Source organism: Acanthaster planci, linkage group LG08 (genome assembly GCF_054643075.1).
Source record: "Acanthaster planci isolate LZ-2023a linkage group LG08, COTS_SCS, whole genome shotgun sequence".
Lineage (NCBI taxonomy): Eukaryota > Metazoa > Echinodermata > Asteroidea > Valvatida > Acanthasteridae > Acanthaster > Acanthaster planci.
Window position 1 is genome coordinate 16,771,547 of NC_141784.1, and position 20,250 is coordinate 16,791,796.

Sequence of the window (20,250 nt, forward strand, 5' to 3'; positions counted from 1 at the left end):
ACTGAAAATTTAAAATGTCAGCGATCATCTAAAAATGAGCATCAGGGGGTCTTCTCTCAAATCAGAAGGGTTTTCCAGCATACAAGCATGGAGCTATAAAACAGATGTAAACTTCACGATGAAAAAAAGATAAAATGTAGTACACAGGGACAGTTTGCCAAGTGTTACACTTAAATGTCAGAGCTAAAACCAGCCCATCTCTGGCTGTTCTATTGGAGGTCCATGATTGCAAGCCATAGGAGGTAAATTCAACTGGAATTCAAATGGTTTCCTCCAAACAGGCCTGCTCTCGAGGAGACTGTGTGGCTAACCTTTTCCTCATTGATTTCTGACCTTTACAAGCTTTCCCTTTAAAGCTTCTTCTAATTCTTCCCTTTTCTTTTTGGTTGCAAATTGAATAAACATAAACTGTTGCACATCTTTTAGTACAGTGTACGTGCGCTGCACTCACAACAATGTTTTCCCGTGTTCTATTTCATGGACACTGTGGAACTTCCTTTAAGGGGTAGGGGGGGCTTTCGGCCGAGTTCAGCATCAAATGGGGAACTTAAATGACCAAGACGTTTACTTTCTTCCTGAAGCAGAAATTTCTCGCCCAAAATGGACACAACTGTATTTAACCACTACTGACTAAATGCACTTGTAGTCACTTATGCATGCACAACTCAAATCAAGGTTGCATTTATGTACATGTACCAAGTATAAAATAATAGTTCTGCAATGTGTTCAACACCAGGACCATGAGCACAAACTGTAGGCCTCCAAGCTTTCCCCATGCAAGAGACCATTCTGAAGCTGTTAATCAACAATTAATAACATACTTCTGATATCCGGACACACTGCACAATTTGTCGGTGCATGTAAATCCAGCTTTTTATTCAGCTTTACTGAGATGCACAGTATGCCAAAAAGCACAGATGTCACATCTGGATGAAGACTTTCACCAGATTACATCATCCTCCTGTCGTACATACATGTGAAATGGAACAACTTAACACCAAACAAGGCCGTGTGTACCAGCATTTTTAAAGATGCTACTGCAGTGTTAGATTTCAATCTGCACTGTAGATCCCTACCAAGTATTGCCCATTCATCATAACATAGGTATACAAATATTCAGGTAATGGTGTACAATCCTTTATGTATGTACAAACAGAACCTGTGAACAAATGAAGTGCATATTACATAGGTTCTGTGAACCTTGTGTGGACTAAGCCAAGTCCACACAAGGTTACCTCCTTTCTGGAAAACAGCTTTAGAGGCATTTGGAGATCAGGCTTTTCTTTCTCAAAATGAAGAGGAACAGTCGAGAAAATCATCATCAAAAATCCAGCTCAAACTAGTGTTCACAGTAAAAGAAAAATGAATACTAGAGTATATTCACTGAGTTTTCTTCACTCGACCAAAACAAAACTACGTCTACAGTAGGTAACACATACATGTCAGTGCAAGAATGTGGATTGGAAGCTATTAAAAAATCTTCAAGAAGTGTGTGGGTGTACGTGTGTGTGTGCAGGCGTGGCATACATACCGGTAGTGTGGACCTCTGCACATAAAAGAAGTCCACATAATGCAGGGTACGATGACGTTGTGTGGACTCGCACATGTCCACACAATGTTTTCCCCTCTCTGAAAAACAGTTTCAGAGGCATTTTTGGGTCAAGGTAATATGTGGTAAAAAGAAGAGGAACAGTCCAGGAAATCCTCATCAAAAATCCAGCTCAAAGGAGTTATCCCAGTTGGAGGAAAAGGAGCATTTTCCTCAAGTTTCCTTAACCACAGGAGAACAAAGGAATATCCACACTTTGCATGTAAAACAGGTACCGGTATGTGTGTGCAGGTATGAGTGCTGAGGCTGATTTAATTGATGCTAGAAAGGTATTCCACCATCTGCCAAAACTAAAGTACATGTACAATGTACATAGTTTGATCTACTCTGCAAAAATAAGGCACATGTCGCCAGAGCCACTTTTGAGTTAAGGCCTTTGAAAGAGTCTTGCACAGTGTTAAAGAAATAGGAACCCTCAACATTTCAAAATCAACATCTACACAACATCCATTTTCATCATTCCAAACTGAGTGACACGTCAAAACGAAGCACTCAATTTCCTCAATCTAATACAAAGTACCAGTATAACTCAAACGCAGCTCCGCTGACTTGCGCCTCATTTCTGCTGAGCTGGGTCATATCGTTCCTTTTTTCCCACTCACAACAAAAGGCATTCAGAGGGATTGTATCATTCATTCTGCAGGAAAAATGAAATGATATGAAGGAATCCAATCTGTGTTCTCTGAGTATTCAACACTGACACAGGTAATTTGTCAGTGAAGGCAGAGGGAACAATATTACAACATGTACACCTACAGTATAGGGTTGACCTTGGAGAAAACTTTTGGTGTTTTGGGATGTATCCCAGAACACCAAAAGTATACTAAAAGTTTCCAAAACTTTGAAGTCAGATGCACTAGGTTTGTTGTGAGGCCAGTTGAAGGCTCAGCTGGTCTCACACCGGGAAAAACATTGCACCATAGCCACATCAGCCGACATCGAACCATGCCCTAAAACTTGCCTTGTTGATGGCAGGGTACTGGATGTCTATTCCCTTATCAACCTGGGGGAACAAACATCTATTGATACTAGGCTCCGCCCACTGATTTATGAATGGGTTCTTGACAGCTAACAGGAAGTCAACACTTCCTAATGGGCTCAGGGTCAAAGGAGCCCAACTGGCTTTGGATCGAAAAAGTTCTTAAAGGGGCTAACACATCTCCCTTGAAAGTTTCCAACTTGGAAAAAAATTCAGATAAGGAAAGGCACCCATATTAATGACCTCAACAACACTAGGTCTATTCCATCTTCCCTGTAGCTCCCCAATAAGAAGTGTGTGGATTCGTTTGTTTAGCTACCCATGGAAAGTGATATGCAGCATCTAATTAGAACATACAGTATACTGTCTGCAGCAGGCTTTGACATTATAAGCTTTCTTGCAACTTAAACTAGCCTGCCAAGCAAAGCAACTTTTTGTTCACTACCTCACAGGAATTTTCACTGCCTTACTAGACACTGTTCAGCAAAACTAAACTTTGGCTTTTTCCAAATTATCTTTTTTCAACCATTACTGTGGAGTCGTGCTGTAAATTTTCACACTGGAAAGTGAAGGATTCAAAACTGTTATTACATTGAATAATAAATAACACATACAATCATATGAATAATAAATAACATGAGCAATCCCAATTCACAATGTTGGTAAGTGTTTTATTTCATCTTTACAAACTAGAAAATTGAAAGTTAAGCCAAGTGTAAAAAGTACATTTTAGCCCTGCAGCAGTTTTACCAGCATTTGTACATCAGTCTAGTGCTACCGGTCAAGGCCTGTACACTAAATGACTATTCTGTGCCTCATGTTGTCTGTTTCATAACACTGGGATGTTGTATCATCAATGGTTATACCCAGGCAAACGCCGCCATCACAGAAATACTGCCTTGATAAGTTCTAGGTGCAACAAATTACATTTGATCACATTTTCAAATGAAGAAACCTACCTGCCTGCATTGTACCTGTGCATGCATGCAAACACGTCGAGCTACGGAAACAGCATGATGGAAAAATACTAAGCCACTCAGTCCATAATGGATTATCTCCAAGGCATTGCTTCCACAATTTTCCCCCATTTAACTCTATTTCATTCAGTCCAAAACAACACACAGGGTACTTTCCAAAAGCAAGACTAAATTCCGGTACACATCTACTACAATTCACTGATTACACACATACCGGATTCAACAACTGAAAAGGGGGGGGGCTCAACTTCCTCTCTGCCACCAAAGTAAACTTTCGAAATTGCAGCTGGTGACTTTTACATATAGCTGTGATGTGGATGGTTATCTTTGTGGGTAAACATTTGAACTCTGAAAACCAAGTCGGCAATCTGGACTTGCATAACAAGTTACAACCCAACTGTCTTTTTTTATTTATTTATTATTTTTGTGAGTGTGCTGAGGTTTGTTGTTCAGTGTTTTACCTAAAGTATGTTTATGAATGCAAAGCTTAGAATAATTTCATGAGGTGACTGGTAAACTATTCTATTCCCAAAGGTGAAGCCAGGTGGATATCAACACTAACCCCCAAGGCCCTTTTTGCAAGGGACCCTCCTCAGTCCTCCAGAATCCTCCAATTTGGAGGGTGACAAAATTGGATTCTCCTTTGATCCTCTGAAATCCTTCAAAATTTCTTGAAAATGTTACTTGGAGGTGTGCCTACTGCCTCAATCCATCAAAATCCTCTGGCAATTCCTGTCATTATGTTGAGGCAGCACGAATGGCATTCTTGAGAAGTGTGCTTGATTCAAAAGAAATATCAGGCCAAATTTATCCATGACTGAGCACAAACAACACAAGGTCTAACCCAGGACCTTCACTCATGGCATCCTTCAGTCAGCCATGCACTTCTGCCATTCACCCTCAATCCTCCAAAATCCTCCACCACTGCCCAAAAGGATTTTGGAGGATTGAAGAGGATTTTAAACGTTTCATTTGTCACCTACATGTACAGGGGTGACATTGGAGGAAAATGAAATATCTACAACATAATCACCAGAGGTTTTGACGGCCCAACAGCAGCATAGGGTCTGTGGTATACCATTGTACATGTACGTCTGTCTGTAGGTACATTGTACCCCTTAAAGTACCCATTTCTTGTATTCTACACCAACTATTATATAAAACACCTTAACAATAAAGTCAGGATTTTTAACACTTAAAAACAGATTGTCTGAAAAATCCTGAAACCAGGAAACTTTTTCCATTGTACGAATGTAAACAGTCCATGAGTTGTTTTATACAATGCCTGAATAAATTCTTTGTTAGAAAGAACGGTGCACCACTACCAGTAATATAATGACCATGCCTTACATGTAACATTCTATCAACCAGTCACTGTTTGACAGATCAAATAATTCAATGATGTGATTGACGACCTACCGATCAGATGATGAAGATTGAATCAGCTGTTACACACGCCGTGATTTATGTACATGCACATCAGAGTATTATTCATCCAAACAATCCCAAGTTCCATCTGCATCCTTCTTGAAATTGCATTAACTTGCCCTATGTGCTTCCTTACATGGATGCATCTTCTCAGGTTTTAATGCTGGCTTTTCCTTCAACATAAAACTTCTAACCACATGGAGGATTTTCAAGGATGTAGAAGTGCCATTGATATAAGCCTGGCACATGGCTACATTTGATTCTCTGTGGTCTTCAGTAATAGTCCTCTTGTGCAGTTTGTTGCCAAATCAAAGCCAAAAATCTCAAAGGAAATGTACTGAATCCCCCCCAAAAAGAATAAGAATCGGCCAGTTTCAGGCTTTCAGAGTATGCTGGGCCATCTGGAGATCACCATCACCAAATTTTAGTTTATTTCTCCATGGCAACGAGCCACAAACCCTTCTGGGATGAACATTTATTGAGTCAATTTTAAAGAGCGCATCGAAAAAAAAAAAAAGATCAAAGTGAGAGAGACAACTGAACTCAAAGAAACTAATTCTTTGCGGGGAGGGAAACACCACACAAATGAAAGGTCATTCACCACATCTCGTGTACACTGCTGCATGTACAGGAAAATAATGGTGTCATGAATTCAATGTATAAGGAACACATTTGCACTGGATTTTACAATTACAATAATGCATACATGTAAATGGCAACAACAAGGTCGGTCTGACTATAACCCGGTAATCCCAATGTTAAAAAAAAGATGTTGGAAAGGACTCATGACATCGATCATGGCGTTAACCACTCCACCTTGGCATTACATACTAGTACATACATGTATGTACATGTACATGTATATATTTTGGGCATTTCAGACCAACTCTCCAAGGAAATTCAAAGTACATGTACATGTAGTGTATTTTCACTGAAGCTGCATCTAAATGTACACAACATACATGTAGATGTACATGTACATGTTTTCTGCCCCTGGGACATGCCAATTTATTTTTCATCTTAACCTTTGGAACCGTGTCCTGATTAGGGACAGATTCGGCATTAATCTCATACTTGTACATGTTGGGATTTACACAGTCATCTTATTCTGCTGCTGCAGTGAACAAAGTCATGTTATTAATCACATAGACCACTGGGGATCCCAGTGTCTTAGAACATGGTAAAGATAGATTCATAAGTATGCATAATGCATTACATACAGAGAGACACGCTATCACTTTTTAAAATCCAGAAGTAAACCCTGAAAATGAAGTAGATTTGGGCTTGAACTTTCAAAGTACGGACATACCCATGCCCAGCCAGCCCAGCAACCTTTTCATAATGCAGTTAAAAATACATTAAAGCTCAGAGGTAAATTGTAGACTTGCCAGTACAGTAACGAAGCACATGTAACAATGTTAACGACATACCACACGGTGCTCACATACATAATACATTCACAAACTGAGTGAACATTACATACCTTGAATCTCCATCTCCTATAAAGTCGCAAAGGCACGGAGGAATAGGAAACCTCAATAGTTTGGTTTTCACGCAATTGAGGGGTACATGTTCATCGTGTGCATGCTCATTTCAAGTCAGTGAAAAAAAGTGACACATCTCATTCCTCTGTGCTAAATATGTAACTCAGTTCTAGCAATCAACCAAGGCCTTTTGAACCAACAGAATCCATGTACATGTACACCATTGTAATAAGAGAGCTTAGAGGTCACAGACTCACCAGCAGCAGAAAATGACATACATGTACATGTACCATGTACCTCTCAGAATTTCATGTTCCTGTCAGGTTTCAGTTGAGAGAGACACAAAGTTGGGACAACAAACACAAATCACTGTTTCAGATAACCTGTAATCACAGCGATCTGTGCACTTTAATGATACGCATGTAGCGGTACAAAGGCCCCAAAAAAAACTGTGGCAAGCTACATTATCAGGCTTTGAATGAAATTATTTAAAAAGAATAAAATCCACAAATTGTGACTAAAACAGCCAGTTCCTTAATTTCAAAATGACATCCACAACACATCGAACGTGGAACAGAAAAATACACGTAGTTCATGCTCTGAACCATTCAGGTCCGCCCACGATCTGTCCCAAAGCAAGTTTAAACAATACATATGCATACATCTATGACACCATGCAACTGCAAATTTATAAGAGAACAAAACCACAGCACTGGCTCTGGATGTTTTCCTTTGCTGTGTTTTATGATTTCCGGTCAGGAGCAGTAGACAGGACCGTGTGTCTTGAAATAATAAACACAGACGGAGTGAAGGGCTTTGTAAAGTCTAACTTTACTGCAGAGGGCCAGCCAACACAACCCATTCATCACTGAACAAGGTCATACACCTATAATAAATATTTAAAGATGACAGGTTTTATTTTTCAAAAGACTTCACAGTCTGCTGGAAACCCTCCAGTTTTAAACTTTGCAATTTTTGGGGTTCAAAAATTTGCAATTGAAAGAGCGTCTATGACAATGACACAGCAAAAGGGTATCTACATTACTTACATGTATTCATGACTAGCTTGTGGATTCAATACATTTACGTGCAATTTGAATCTACATAGTAATGAAACAACAAACTGTATCCAAACAGGGCTTTATTTTATGACTGACTTAATCTTATTCACCCCCCCCCAAAAAAAAACACACACTGGCTTGTTTCACATGTGTACGGGTACATGCCGGGTACGTGTCCTGTGTTGAGTTGGATTTTGGATGATGATTTCCTGGGCTGTTCATCTACATTTTGCAATAGACAACCTCTGAATGACTTGTCCAGGCTCAACTTGCTGCATCTACTGATGTTTTGCTAGTCTTTCTTTTTGTATCGTGCCAACATGGATATTTTTCTTAAAATGTGTACACACAGGACTTGATGGAAGAAAGCAATGAAGCAAAAGACATACTATTAAAACCCAGCCTCAGAGGCTCCTCTGACTGAAAATTCATCAGATTTATCACAGAAAAGGGTTGACACAAGGGACGAGTGCCTGCTCAAGATTTACCCTGGCATCAGGAGTCCACACTGAGCGGTGGACATACATGTACATGTAGCTCCAACTGAGGTCACTTAACCTTTGCTTCAATGTCCCCTCAAGCAATCCAATCCACAATTCCACTTGTTGGTCCTCCAGGTGCCATTTTTTGGGGGAGGGGAGGATTTGCCTTACCCTTCCTGACTGCAAATATGGGCCAGGCTCACCGGTAGGCTTGGAGGGCAGAGCATTTTTTAATATCGCAATATTACTGATAAAAATAACACAATATTCACTAGTACCATGGTATCCTTTGAAGTGGGTATTATGTCATCAAAAAGTAGTATAAGCTGGTATGACTGGGAATGCCAACACACAGGCCTACATGCACGGGCCAACCAGGGCTGTACATGTACATGTAGCTGGGAATTATTTAGTGCCAGCTGTTTTTGACAATTTTGAAAAAATAAAAACGGCCTATTTTCTCTCTCAACACTAAAAAATTGCAATACTGTAGTATACATTGTAATTTGTGCTGGCCGGCAAGCTTCATTTTCATCCCCAGTGCTGGCTGGTAATGTTGAGTGGTGGCGGCCAGCGCCAGCCAGCCTAGCTGGGTCATTCCATGAGGTTGAGGCACAATTTGTGTCCGTGTCCATTGTTACGTGAGTTCCGTAAAAATAAACAGCTATTTCCCTGCATGTGGATTCCAAATTACACATCTTGCAAGGATGAATACAGAGGTGTGTGTTACATTTACAGAGTAAATGACATACATGTACTCTACAGGTCATGACAGGTGGTAAAAGTTACCCATGTAACAAGGACACCATCACAAATTGTCCAATACTTTTTGAATAAATATTGTTCTTGAGAGGGAAAAAGAAAAAAAATTAAAATTTGAGAGCTTTTGAGGCAAGAATAATGCAGTACTCTGACACAGAAGACTATAAAATGGAAAAGGAAAGAAAAATTCCCTGGTTTATGACTCTGACCAAATACTGGTACATCCCTGTAAAACACTGTTTGGGACTTCCAGTCAGACACTACAAGCTTCACCAAAACCAATGTGTAGTTTTCCTTAATTTTAAAAGGATTCTGGAAACATTCTGGAAACATTAGCAAGAATACTGCAGTACTGAAATTCTATACTGAAATTCTATACTGAAGTTGCCCGTATTTTGGTATTTATGGATCATCAGTTGACATTGTTTGGTAATGAAAAATAAAACGCCTTTATTTGGTAATACCGAAATAACGTCCGAGCCTAGTCACTGGTGACACTGCACACAGACTGCAGTCAAATCCTGCAATCTTAAGTGTCATTATGGACCCTACACAGCTGAATACACCCTACACAGGCCAATACACAGTGAAGAGCTACAGTAGGCTACATCATCCTGTGTGATTTCATGAGGATGCAGCAGCACATCAAGACACCTGTTACATACATGTGTATGGTACAAAAGTACTCATGTACATGTACTGTTTGGAGAGGTACTGTACATGTATTTTTGACAGGGCTTTGAAGGGGTATTCAAATGACAATCCGTTTTGTAAAAAAAGCACTACAAATACAATGTATAACATTACATTATTGCACAAAAGTAGTAAGTCTGGTCTCAACCTCCAAGCAAAGGTTATCATGCCCTGTGCACTGCTGTTAAGTATAAGTGCATGCAACCAGACAAGTCATTTGATATCGAGATATTAATGTACATTGACAGGATGTTACAAGCCTTCTACAGTATCTGTTCAAGTCCCTCAAGACCTGATCAAAGACGGGTCTTTTGACAAAAAAAGCAATCAGAATGAAAAATAAATATTTGACTTCATCTAAAGAAAATACCTTAGAAAGGAATAAGCAAATATATGCAAGTACAAAAGATTTGAAACATGCTTACCAACAGAATCTGATTTTGCCCATGAATTGTAGATTACATGGAGAAATTGTGTCGACATGTAGGGTGCAGGTGTAAGAGATGTACAAACTGACATTCAACATAGAGGGACTGTGTTCAGCACACCATACTGATGAATGATCCAAGTGCAAGTGGTAATCAGGTGCTGCACTGTACAATGCAACAACAGAATTAATTCATGTACCAGGTACATTAACAACCTCTCATGCTTTTAACCTTTCAGTGTTTTGCAAAGTACATGTACATGTGGCACACAGTTATGGGCCTGCATACAGATCATAATGTGACATTCAGAGTCAACCAAGAGACTTAGCCAACACATTGTTCCACTGTGCCAATCCACTACACCTGCATGATGTGGTTTGGTGGTTTTCCACCACAGGGATGCTTTCACTTTGAGGCCAAAAAGTCAACATTGGCAATACATACATGTACAAGGTCATCTTTGGGAAAAACCTCAAAAGTGTGTCTAATCATTGACAGTGAGACTACTGGGACACATTCTGTCCAATACTAAAAGTTGAAGTTGGATTAGTTTACCTGTGTAATTAGCATGTACCTTACAGCCACACATGTAGAAAGTTTCTTTATATGGAAATTTTGGTATTTTTCAGCAGCCAAATTGTGCCCTTTTGTCCAGTGCGCAACGGTGCCTTCCTCAGCCAAATCAAATATGATATTTGGTTAATTTAAACAAATTTTGGAAATTAATCCAGTACACAGGTGTGTGTTTTCCACAAGCGATACCAGCATAATCAACAAGATAATTAAAAGGGCAAAAAAGGTTCCCCATGTATGCACTGTAACACATGTTGAGCAGTTATCTGCATCATCGAGCATAATGTCCATTAAAACTGACAAGTACATGTAAATTACAAAGGAAAGCTAATTGCTTTGACCTCTGGAATTAGAAAAAGAGAACAGGGTGATACGAATCCTACCCTTGGGCAAAAGTTTCTTTAATAATAATCCCAACAACATCTTGACAGAATTATGGCAAAGGTACTGTGCATGTGCTTGTAACGGCCTCATTTATTGTTTTAAAAAAACCATTTTAGAGGACATCTTGAACCATAAAGGAAACAAAACAGAGAAAAACAAAGTCAAAAACAAATTCCCACTGACGTCATGATGTTATCCACCCCTCCCTGCTGCAAAATCGTGTGCGTAAACGGTACAGTGTCCATCAGATAACCCATTTTTTTTTAAACAACTCTTCATAGAACACTCAGTCATGATAATAATCACTCACTGGGCAGGTTCCAATGATAAGAGGGACAGGCTCCACAAATTGAACAAAAAGTTAATCAAACAGAAGACTACAGCCAAAGAGAACGCACACACACAAAAAAAGACCATATCCAACTTCCAAGTACCAGTAGCTACGATTAGTTGATTACATCGATGGACTGGAGTCTCGTCACTAGTCATTTTCAGGGTTATCCTTTTTTTAACAGTAGCTGAGCAACAGAAGTTTTAAGTAAACCCAATGATCAGCCGTGCGTCCCCTCCCCCGCCAATAATTTCTGATTTTTTTTCTCCCAAATTTTGTTCAGTGAAACTTTACAAGGGTAGGATAATTTTTTGGGCTTACTCCAAAATACTGCCGAAGAGACTTTATTTTTCTGCTTGGTCTTCTATCCCAAATCCCATAGTAGACTTTGTGCCCATCACAATAATGCACAGTGCTTACTCACGCTGTGGGTATGCCTTGCGAGGCTGTATTATAAACACCGTCACTAAACCTTTGAACTGCAAGCGAAAGTTTGTGTGGTGTAGTGGTGAAACAAGTGAGCACTCGATTTAGTCATGAATATACAGGACTGCGAACAGGAAGAGTTTGAGATAAGCAAGTGCCGGAGTAGTTGTAGTGGTTTATTTGCTTTTCATCATCAGTGGGTAAACTGTAAATGTATTGGAAATAAGAGCGAAAACATACAGAAATGTATTCCAAGAAATGAACTCAATATTTATTATATTTTCTGATAAATGTAGGAGAAACATAAAAAATCACTGAAAAACTTTTTGCTTTTATTGGATCTCAGATTTGTCTAATAAATAAAAATATAGCATTGTCTTTTGCGAAAATGACGTCACGTCATTATTTATGTGTGAATTTTAAGCCGCTTAATCTCATGAACGGTAGGTCCAATTGGAATGGCACTTTGTACCGTATATGGGGAAACCATGATTTTTTTGCTGAAAATTAAGGTGGGGTGATGACGTCATCATTTTTTATTTCTCATATTTTAACATTCTTTTCAATATATCTTTGGAATTAAAACAAGGTACTTTCAAAATTCTTTTTTTACCAAGTAGATGTGTGGGTACTTTGTGACATCATTCAAAGTTACGATTTTTGCTTCACACAGTGCACAAGTTCTGATCATTATCAATTTCACAGGGTAGGCGAAACCTCAACTCCTTATGATGTACGAAGTGACGTCACAGTGGCATCTCCCTGGGAAGTTTTATAGATTTTAACATTTGTGAGCATGTGGCATGTTCTTTATAAAATGGACCAAAATGCAACTCTGCATATCTTATTTCAAAACTTCTAAAAGAGTGACTTTGATCATGTAGAATACAAATTAGCACCTTCAGATTTATCAAAATGATTATATGGGGATAATTAGGAATAATGAGTACATTTGGTGGACTTTTGGTTGGCTATCAGTGCAAATCAAATGGAGTTGAATGCATTTAAATTTCATGCTAAAGTGTTTGCGCCAGAGGACTTGATTTCAAAACTTGAACTTTCAACAAGAAGAATCCAGTATATTTTTCAACTAATGCATTTTAAAGCACTTTTAAAAAAATGACTTAAAAACAATACAAGCCATGAAAAAAAAGGGCACAAAATTGATGAAAAATGATGAGATAAGTTTGGATCTCTTCATTCTCTTACTGTCTATAATCACTCTCACTATACCAACATATCTACCAGGTCTTATAACTTTAAACCACCAAAAATAATCTTTAAGTTTTGCTGAATCAAAAATGTATCATGAGTACAATATGTTCGTTGCAAACGTCTTGTTGACAGAATTTTGATGTTTGAGAATTTTAATGGAAAATGCATGACGTTCGACAATGCCGAAAACACTGTCACATTTAGTGCTTGAAAATTCCATGCACAATGTTCACTTTGCCGCTTATTTTGGAGATATCCCTGCGGAAAATTAAATCAAAATTAACAACTCTGAGTATTACATTTTCATCATGAATCGTCGTTTATGTCTCGGACGTCATTTTTTTGCGAACGTCATTCAGTTTGACAGATTTTTTTGGAGACATGTTGACACGAAGAGAAAAATCCAGGAGCATCGCCATTCCATGGAGGGGCTCATGAATATCGAATGAAAATGACGGAGCACTACCTGGGTTGATGTCAAAGGTCAAATAGCCCACGATGCAGCAAAATGTTTCTCTAACATCATCGTGAGATTTTGAAGGATGCCGGAGAATTGCAATGATAAGTATGTTGGACTGCATTTTTCAGAAACATACTTGAAGACAATGTGATCGGTCCAGTTGTAAAATGATGGTTTGGGGTGCTTTTGGGCTTTTTTTTTAACTTGTGTTGTGCAATGCACATCCATTTTCATTTACTTGTTGTTGTTTTTTTTTTTGCAGTTGATTTTAAGACAGATCAAATAATGTTTGCGACTGCCGACCTCGGAACCCGATTATTTGTGAGAGACATTTTTTAATTTCGGAGATTATGGTTTTAATATTTTTTTGCGTGGCCCAGTTACAAGTACATGTACCCATACATACATGTACATGTACATACGCCCCTCTGTACAAGCTCAGTAAAGTGTCTAGCAATTTTTTAACATGCACTTAAATAATTCAAGGTACATGTACATCTCTAGTTACATGTACATAACTTTTTTTACCAGTTGAGGGTGCCCTATTCATTCCTTCTGTTCTGTATGTATGCCAGAGATACCCTTATTTCTCTGTCTTGTTGTCGAAACTAGAGACAAATGCTTCATTCCTGCCAAAAAAACCAAGACTTTTATGTAACTTGAAATGCCTGTACCACTTCATCCCCTTACAAGTATCTTGAATTTTTTGTGAAGCTGATCCAAAAGGAAAACAAAAATTAAAATACATGTAAGTTATTAAGATTTTACTGTACTTCTGCATGTGAAAGCATTCAAAATACTAAAAGTTCAGCCACTTTGTTTGTTGCTAAAACATGTTTTTTCTCTGGCACAGATTCCATTATCCAAGTAATTTTCAAAAAGTCCTCATGTAGAGCATTGTTTATTTGCCACTTGCTGCCCCCTCCCCCAAAAACTCTTCTATCCCCCAACCTCAATCCCCCCCCCCCGTCAAAGCAAAACCAAACAAAAGTAATGAAAAGGGTGAAAGTCACTGTCATACTTGTGCCGCTAATTTTGCTCTTTGGCAACATACCTGTAAATGACAGCATGGGGAGGCTTAAAACACAGCTAGTATACCTGGTGTTTGAACAGCACCCTATAGTGTCAGTTAATGTCCAGCTCACCTCTCCCTTCCCCTACTGTACCATATTAGACAGATGCCCCTATCCTTTCAATTCCATCCTAACAGTAACTAGTAAAAAACACTGCCTGTTCAATCCAACACAATTCATCAGTGCCTTGTTTTTCTCTAGCCTGCTGATTCCAACAAAATGTAACCCCGGCCAACTACTGTACTCATGAACAAACAGTTATTAGTTAATTGTACATTTACCTGGTCAATCCAACAAACTGTAACCTGTGCCAACTACTGTACTCATGAACAAACAATTATTAGTTAATGTACATTTACCTGGTCAATCCAACAAACTATAACCTGTGCCAACTACTGTACTCATGCCCAACCTAATACCAGCGACAGTGACAAATGGTTGAATTCTCTTGGATTCAGCATGGTCAAGGTTAATCAGTTAAACCACTTTTTCAGCTTGCCAGAGGGTTCTTTATCAAACTTGCTTCCTCTCAGAAATTTGGTTACAAAAAGCAAGACAATTGTAAACTGTACTTGTACCTGTTTGCCGCAAGTTTCCAAATTATGAAGTCAGGTATTACTTTCATTTCATTTATGTCATTTCTCGGGCAGAACAAGTTACAATAAACAAATACAAACACAATAAGACGAGAAGATAATAATTACAAAGAATATTCCAATCAGCCCCCGAAGGATTGCCCAAAAGATATAAATTCTGTTAAAGGGGCTCTCCAAACTAATTGAAATAAATACAAACATATACTACACTTATGACAAATAAGTTACAACACGTAGACTGAGATATTTCAGGTGGAAAAAATGTGATACTAGAGATTGTGTTGACATGACGTGCAGTGAAATGTAATCCAAAGTACAGTACAAGGAACCATTTTCAAATGCTCATTGACCTGCTCAGACTCTCAACTTTTTCAAGCCAAGTTTTTTTACACACCTGATGTTTAGATAACCCAGGAGATAAGCATGTGGGACCTTTCTAATCCAAACATTTGTTGTGCTTCCTCTTGTTTAATGGTTAGATTAATTAACATGTAAATTTTGCTCTTATCAAGCACTCTAATTTTAGTTTTCTCTAAGATCTAGCAGATGTTTTGCCATGAAATTGGAAATTAATTATTGCCTTAGCACTGGAACAAATATTCATAAATACCAGTCCTCAGACAGTTTCCCTATTCAACAATGCGCAACATGACCACGTATTAACATTTGATAATGCCCGCTGAGATGTGATAGTGCCCGCTGCATAAAAAAATGCCCCGGCACCAGGATACGAGACAGTATAATTCATTCCTATTGGTCGAGGGTCTGCGTGTGATGCGGCATTTAGAACGACCACGTGCGCACAAAGTCCATATGGAGATTCTTATGGACAAATTGCACAAGGAATATACCATAAAATGGATGAGGTTGTCTTAGGGAAAATGAAAGTACAATTCTAGAATAACATTGTTGGAAATCTACAATTTACTGACTTCTTTTGACTCTGAGCAGCCACGCCCACAAAATAACGCCATTACTCAATGTGGTGATTTTTTTCTCCCTGTAGTGATTTTTTTCTCCCTGTGATGATTTTGTTTCCAGGCAGTTCCCCATCATGCTGAACCTGTACGACTATTTGATGCTAACTAATACACCCCTCAGGTCCCCTCTTTAAGTACTTTTCATTATGCTGCAGTGGAAGGACATTTGTAGCCACGCCCCCAAAATAACTCTGAGTAGGGAGGTAGATGTTTTTTACTACGTCATTTCCCACTCATATGGGCATCTTGGGGTTACTGATCATTCCTCACTCCTTACTCTGCAGTGGTTGGGGGCTGGCCACTAGGTTTGGAGGTGCGCAAATGTTGCATAACTGCAGTGGGTCAACTTGAGCCACTTTTGGTTTGGTACATGTACGCCAGGTGGCGCCGGCATAACTTCCTTGTTATATTTTGGATTAATTAAGCTCTTATCTAAACTCAATTCAATTCAATTCAATTCAAATCAACTTTTCCCATGTCTGAACGTATCCTATGTGCTTGGCTGGTCTTAAACTAATGTTTAAGAGGAGAGGATCATCGGGTTACTGAAGTAAAAGCGCAGTGCCATTCTAATAGATGAATGGGTTTGGAACCAGAGTGCATTAAAAACCCAACTGCGTTAAGTGAATGATGTCAGAATGATGACATCATTCTCAACTAGATTAAGTAATGAAGGATCTGATCAATCAGCTTGATCTGTGAAGTGGCCAGTGCCTGTTCCATCCAGACCAAACCGGATTGCACTGGATTAAAACTCCCACCATCTTTTGCCTTCTGGCAGGCATTTGTTGCCAACATCCGTGTGCTTTGGGTGACTTCCTGTCTTTTTGTACTGTACATGTACTTACCCTCAGAGTCTTTCTCCAAGCAGTCTTTGTCCAAGCAACAGTTACTGGTCTGTTTGTCGTGGCGTTCTGTACGATATCCACAACTATAATCATCACAGTAACCACTGGATGAAGATTCATCTACATCGGGAACAGTCTAACAGCAAAGAACAAGAGGACATTGAACATAATGTATACTTATTAAAAACAAAAAAAGACAAGTTTTTCAAACATCATCTTTGTTCAAATATTTGAGGCATAAAACTGACCCCTTGAGCGTTTGAAAAGTTTGTTAGGTTGGTTAAAAGTGCAAAATATTATTTCAAGTAAACTGGAAATTTTAAGTATAAAGTACTAAAATACAAGTTGAAACAATTCAAATTTCCTTCAAAGCAGACTCTACATGCAGTTAATTAAAAGCCAAAAGAGGATGTATCACAAACACAAATAATGGTAAAAACCTAAAGCATAAACAGCTGACGTCTTTAACAAGCTGTTTTCATGTAAGGTCACTACTTCTGCAAAGTAAAAATTGCAAGGCACAGGAAGGCGGGGTTTTAACATCATGTACATGTTGTAAGGTGCTTGGTCACCTTCGAAGTCACTACATGTAGTGATTCTACTGGCATTGATGGGTTACTTGAAAATGGCAAAATACAATTCAGCCTGACAGTTTCATTGACAAATAAAAGCATTTGACTGAGGACACTAACCCTGCAGGAAAAACTGGTCAAAGGGCCGAGTAAAAAAAAATTAGGAATTTCTCAGCCCTGCCTACTGTGGCCTTTATCTCTGACCACCTCCTTCTGGTGAAAGAAATAACAGTAATAATAAAAAACTGTCACCTCCTCTATTTTGCAAAATCAAGAGGATAAAACCACTTGGTTTGCTTGTACGCAGCCTAACTACTTACTGGCATGTGTAATCCTGTGCGAGATTATCCAGCAACAGCTACATGTATTGTATGTACAGAAACGAATTTAAAATGCTACCGAGAATTCATCAATAACTAAAAGCTATGGTTTAATCGTACATGCTGCCTGGAGGCCCACAGATTAGGCCAAGATTTCCAGTTTCCATCTCAAGCCTGTGAAATTAATTCAACCACAAGCTGAACTATTGAAGAGGTTCATCCGTGGCTGTAGCTGACGGTGGCTCTCACACACTTTGACAGATGAGGAGATGTTTCTTCCAAATCTGAGATGACTCTGCCTTACAAAGGACTGAAATTCCAGAACTCTTCTGAGATTTTACTCTAGTGTGTGAGAAAGAATTTTTTTGAGTGGCGGTGATTGAATTCCAATAAGAAATGTAAACGGAACCAATCCTGAGAATTACATGTAGCACATTGGATTATTTTTCTTACAAGGTAGCATTGGTCTATTAGTTGTGACTGTGGCATCTATTGCTTCCATACAATTTCATTGCTGGCTTTCTGTTTATCAGTGAAACCTTTATTGTTTTGAACCCTTATCTTTGGCATTCACTGTCAGGTAGAAAATTGCTCAATTTAAGGCAGGCTCCTTTGACAAATTTGTGTAAATCCACTCAAACGGCATGGACAGCAAAGTCTGATCTGGCAAAAGTACTCTCACTTATTTCCCCATGCGAGATACATGTACAGGTACTTCAGGCCTGCTTTTCTATCATGCCAAAGAAACTTTTCAAGGTATAAATTTCAGATTTTTATAGACTAATCCAATAAGCCTTTCGCAAGTTGAATTAGAATAAAAGCCGGTACACTGAGTTATCTGATTGCACATACATGTACATGTATACACATTTGAATTCCCCAGACTAAAGACAGTGTTGCTATACCTCGTGATTCGGTGCAAGTGACCAGCATCTCTGGAATGGACTGGTTCCTCTGTGCCCTTCTTATCCATTGAAAACTGTGTATTGTTGCAAGGCATCTCTTATGTAATTAAGTAAAAGCATGCCCCGAATCATGAGGTATAGCAACAGTGTCTTCAGTATGGAGAATTTAAATGGTTATGTTCACATGAATCTAAAGAATGCAGAGTACCAGATTTTATTCATATTTAATTTGCAAAAGGCTTATTAGATGCCATAACTGGGTGGGGCATCACACTCATAAGTACATTCTGCAACTTGACATGCGCATGAATTTGGCAAATAACGGCACTCTGTTGGTTAAAGAGGCATGTAGCACGCATACAACCTGTCGACAAGCGTTGTGCCATCACAGTGATGGCTTCTACAGGTGATTCTGTGAACACTATAGTAGAGTTGACAAAGTGCTGCTATCAAGCACAATAAATTAACAGTCTACAGTCGAACATAATTAATACAAGAATGCTGACGATGAGATCCAGCTTAATTAAGACAAGCATATTTCTTCAGTCCCTTCCAAAATGTACCCATTCCCATGAGGAAATTTACTAAATACAAAATGTGTTTGGCCAAGAACAGGGATGTGATGAGCATTTCTGTCAACCTGGCAGTGTGAACAAGCATTGTTATGGCATCTTTACAAGAAATACAATAGGGTTGTGCCGAATATCTGAATATTTGATTGATTATCGATTATTTGAATATTATTTTCCAAATTTGAATATTTACATGCAAACTTCATGAAAAGGAAGAATTTTTTTGTTTTAACTTAGGAAAATTGCACTATGGATTCAAATGAAAAGTGACAGAAATCTTACGATTCAACGGTAAATTATTCATTAAAAATGAATATTCATTAAAAAAAGAAATAAAAATTTTCAAGAGGATTGTTCGTCTCTTAAATCTTGCTAAATCGTGGCTGGAGATATTCCTAGACGTGAGAAGCTATTATAGTTATTATAATGTACAATTGTGTGCATTAATGCAACTGCTTTTGTATTTGGTTTGTTCAACAATCTGGCTGTCAGTTCGACCGAATATTTGGTTCTCGATCGAATTGAAAGTCGAATATTTGAATTGTGATTTATTCAAATTGACTCAGCTCTAAATTACGATCTGAATATACCTTTCAACCACTAAATCCCAGACAATCTAGAAGAAGCATGTCAGTGATACTAATCCACTTATTAATCTGTGTTACGGCTTAACCAAAGATAATTAAAAGGCTGTGACTTGTGATGCTAGAGGAGGCTTTATAAAAGACAGACAATGCTTACTGTGGAGTTGTGAAATATCCTTGTCCCTCCGTTAAAGTCACTAAAACCAAAACTGGTATTAATATTCAAAGACTGCATTGCCAAATGAAAATCCCTGCCCTGCCAATTAAAAATGTAAGAAAACAGAAATAAATTCCAGAAATTTAAACCTCTTCTATACGTCCTTACATGTATACATGAAGTGATTCCCAAGTAAAACGAACTACCAGTACATGTCAGTAAACTGTTAAAACACTGCTGAAACAAAATACATGTACCATTATACCCTTTTCCCACTACAAACTGCTTAACCCAGAGATCTGCTGCCCCAGGTTAAGCTTTTCTTACCCTGGGGCTCATTAACCCTGAGTT

At 38.5% G+C, this 20,250-nt stretch overlaps 1 protein-coding gene across 2 annotated transcripts in view; it reads right to left on the reverse strand.

The window, feature by feature from the left end:
* The window catches only part of LOC110986610 (ETS translocation variant 1-like), an 89,999-nt gene that overhangs the window by 63,638 nt on the left and 6,111 nt on the right, over nucleotides 1–20,250 (reverse strand). Inside the window, exon 3 of one of the 2 annotated variants that reach the window (XM_022248611.2) lies at nucleotides 16,790–16,925. In XM_022248611.2, the coding sequence (XP_022104303.2) occupies nucleotides 16,790–16,925 (136 nt within the window). Of the gene's footprint in view, nucleotides 1–3,547; nucleotides 3,654–16,789; nucleotides 16,926–20,250 lie in introns of those variants that run through there. The other variant, XM_022248612.2, reaches the window with a different exon arrangement.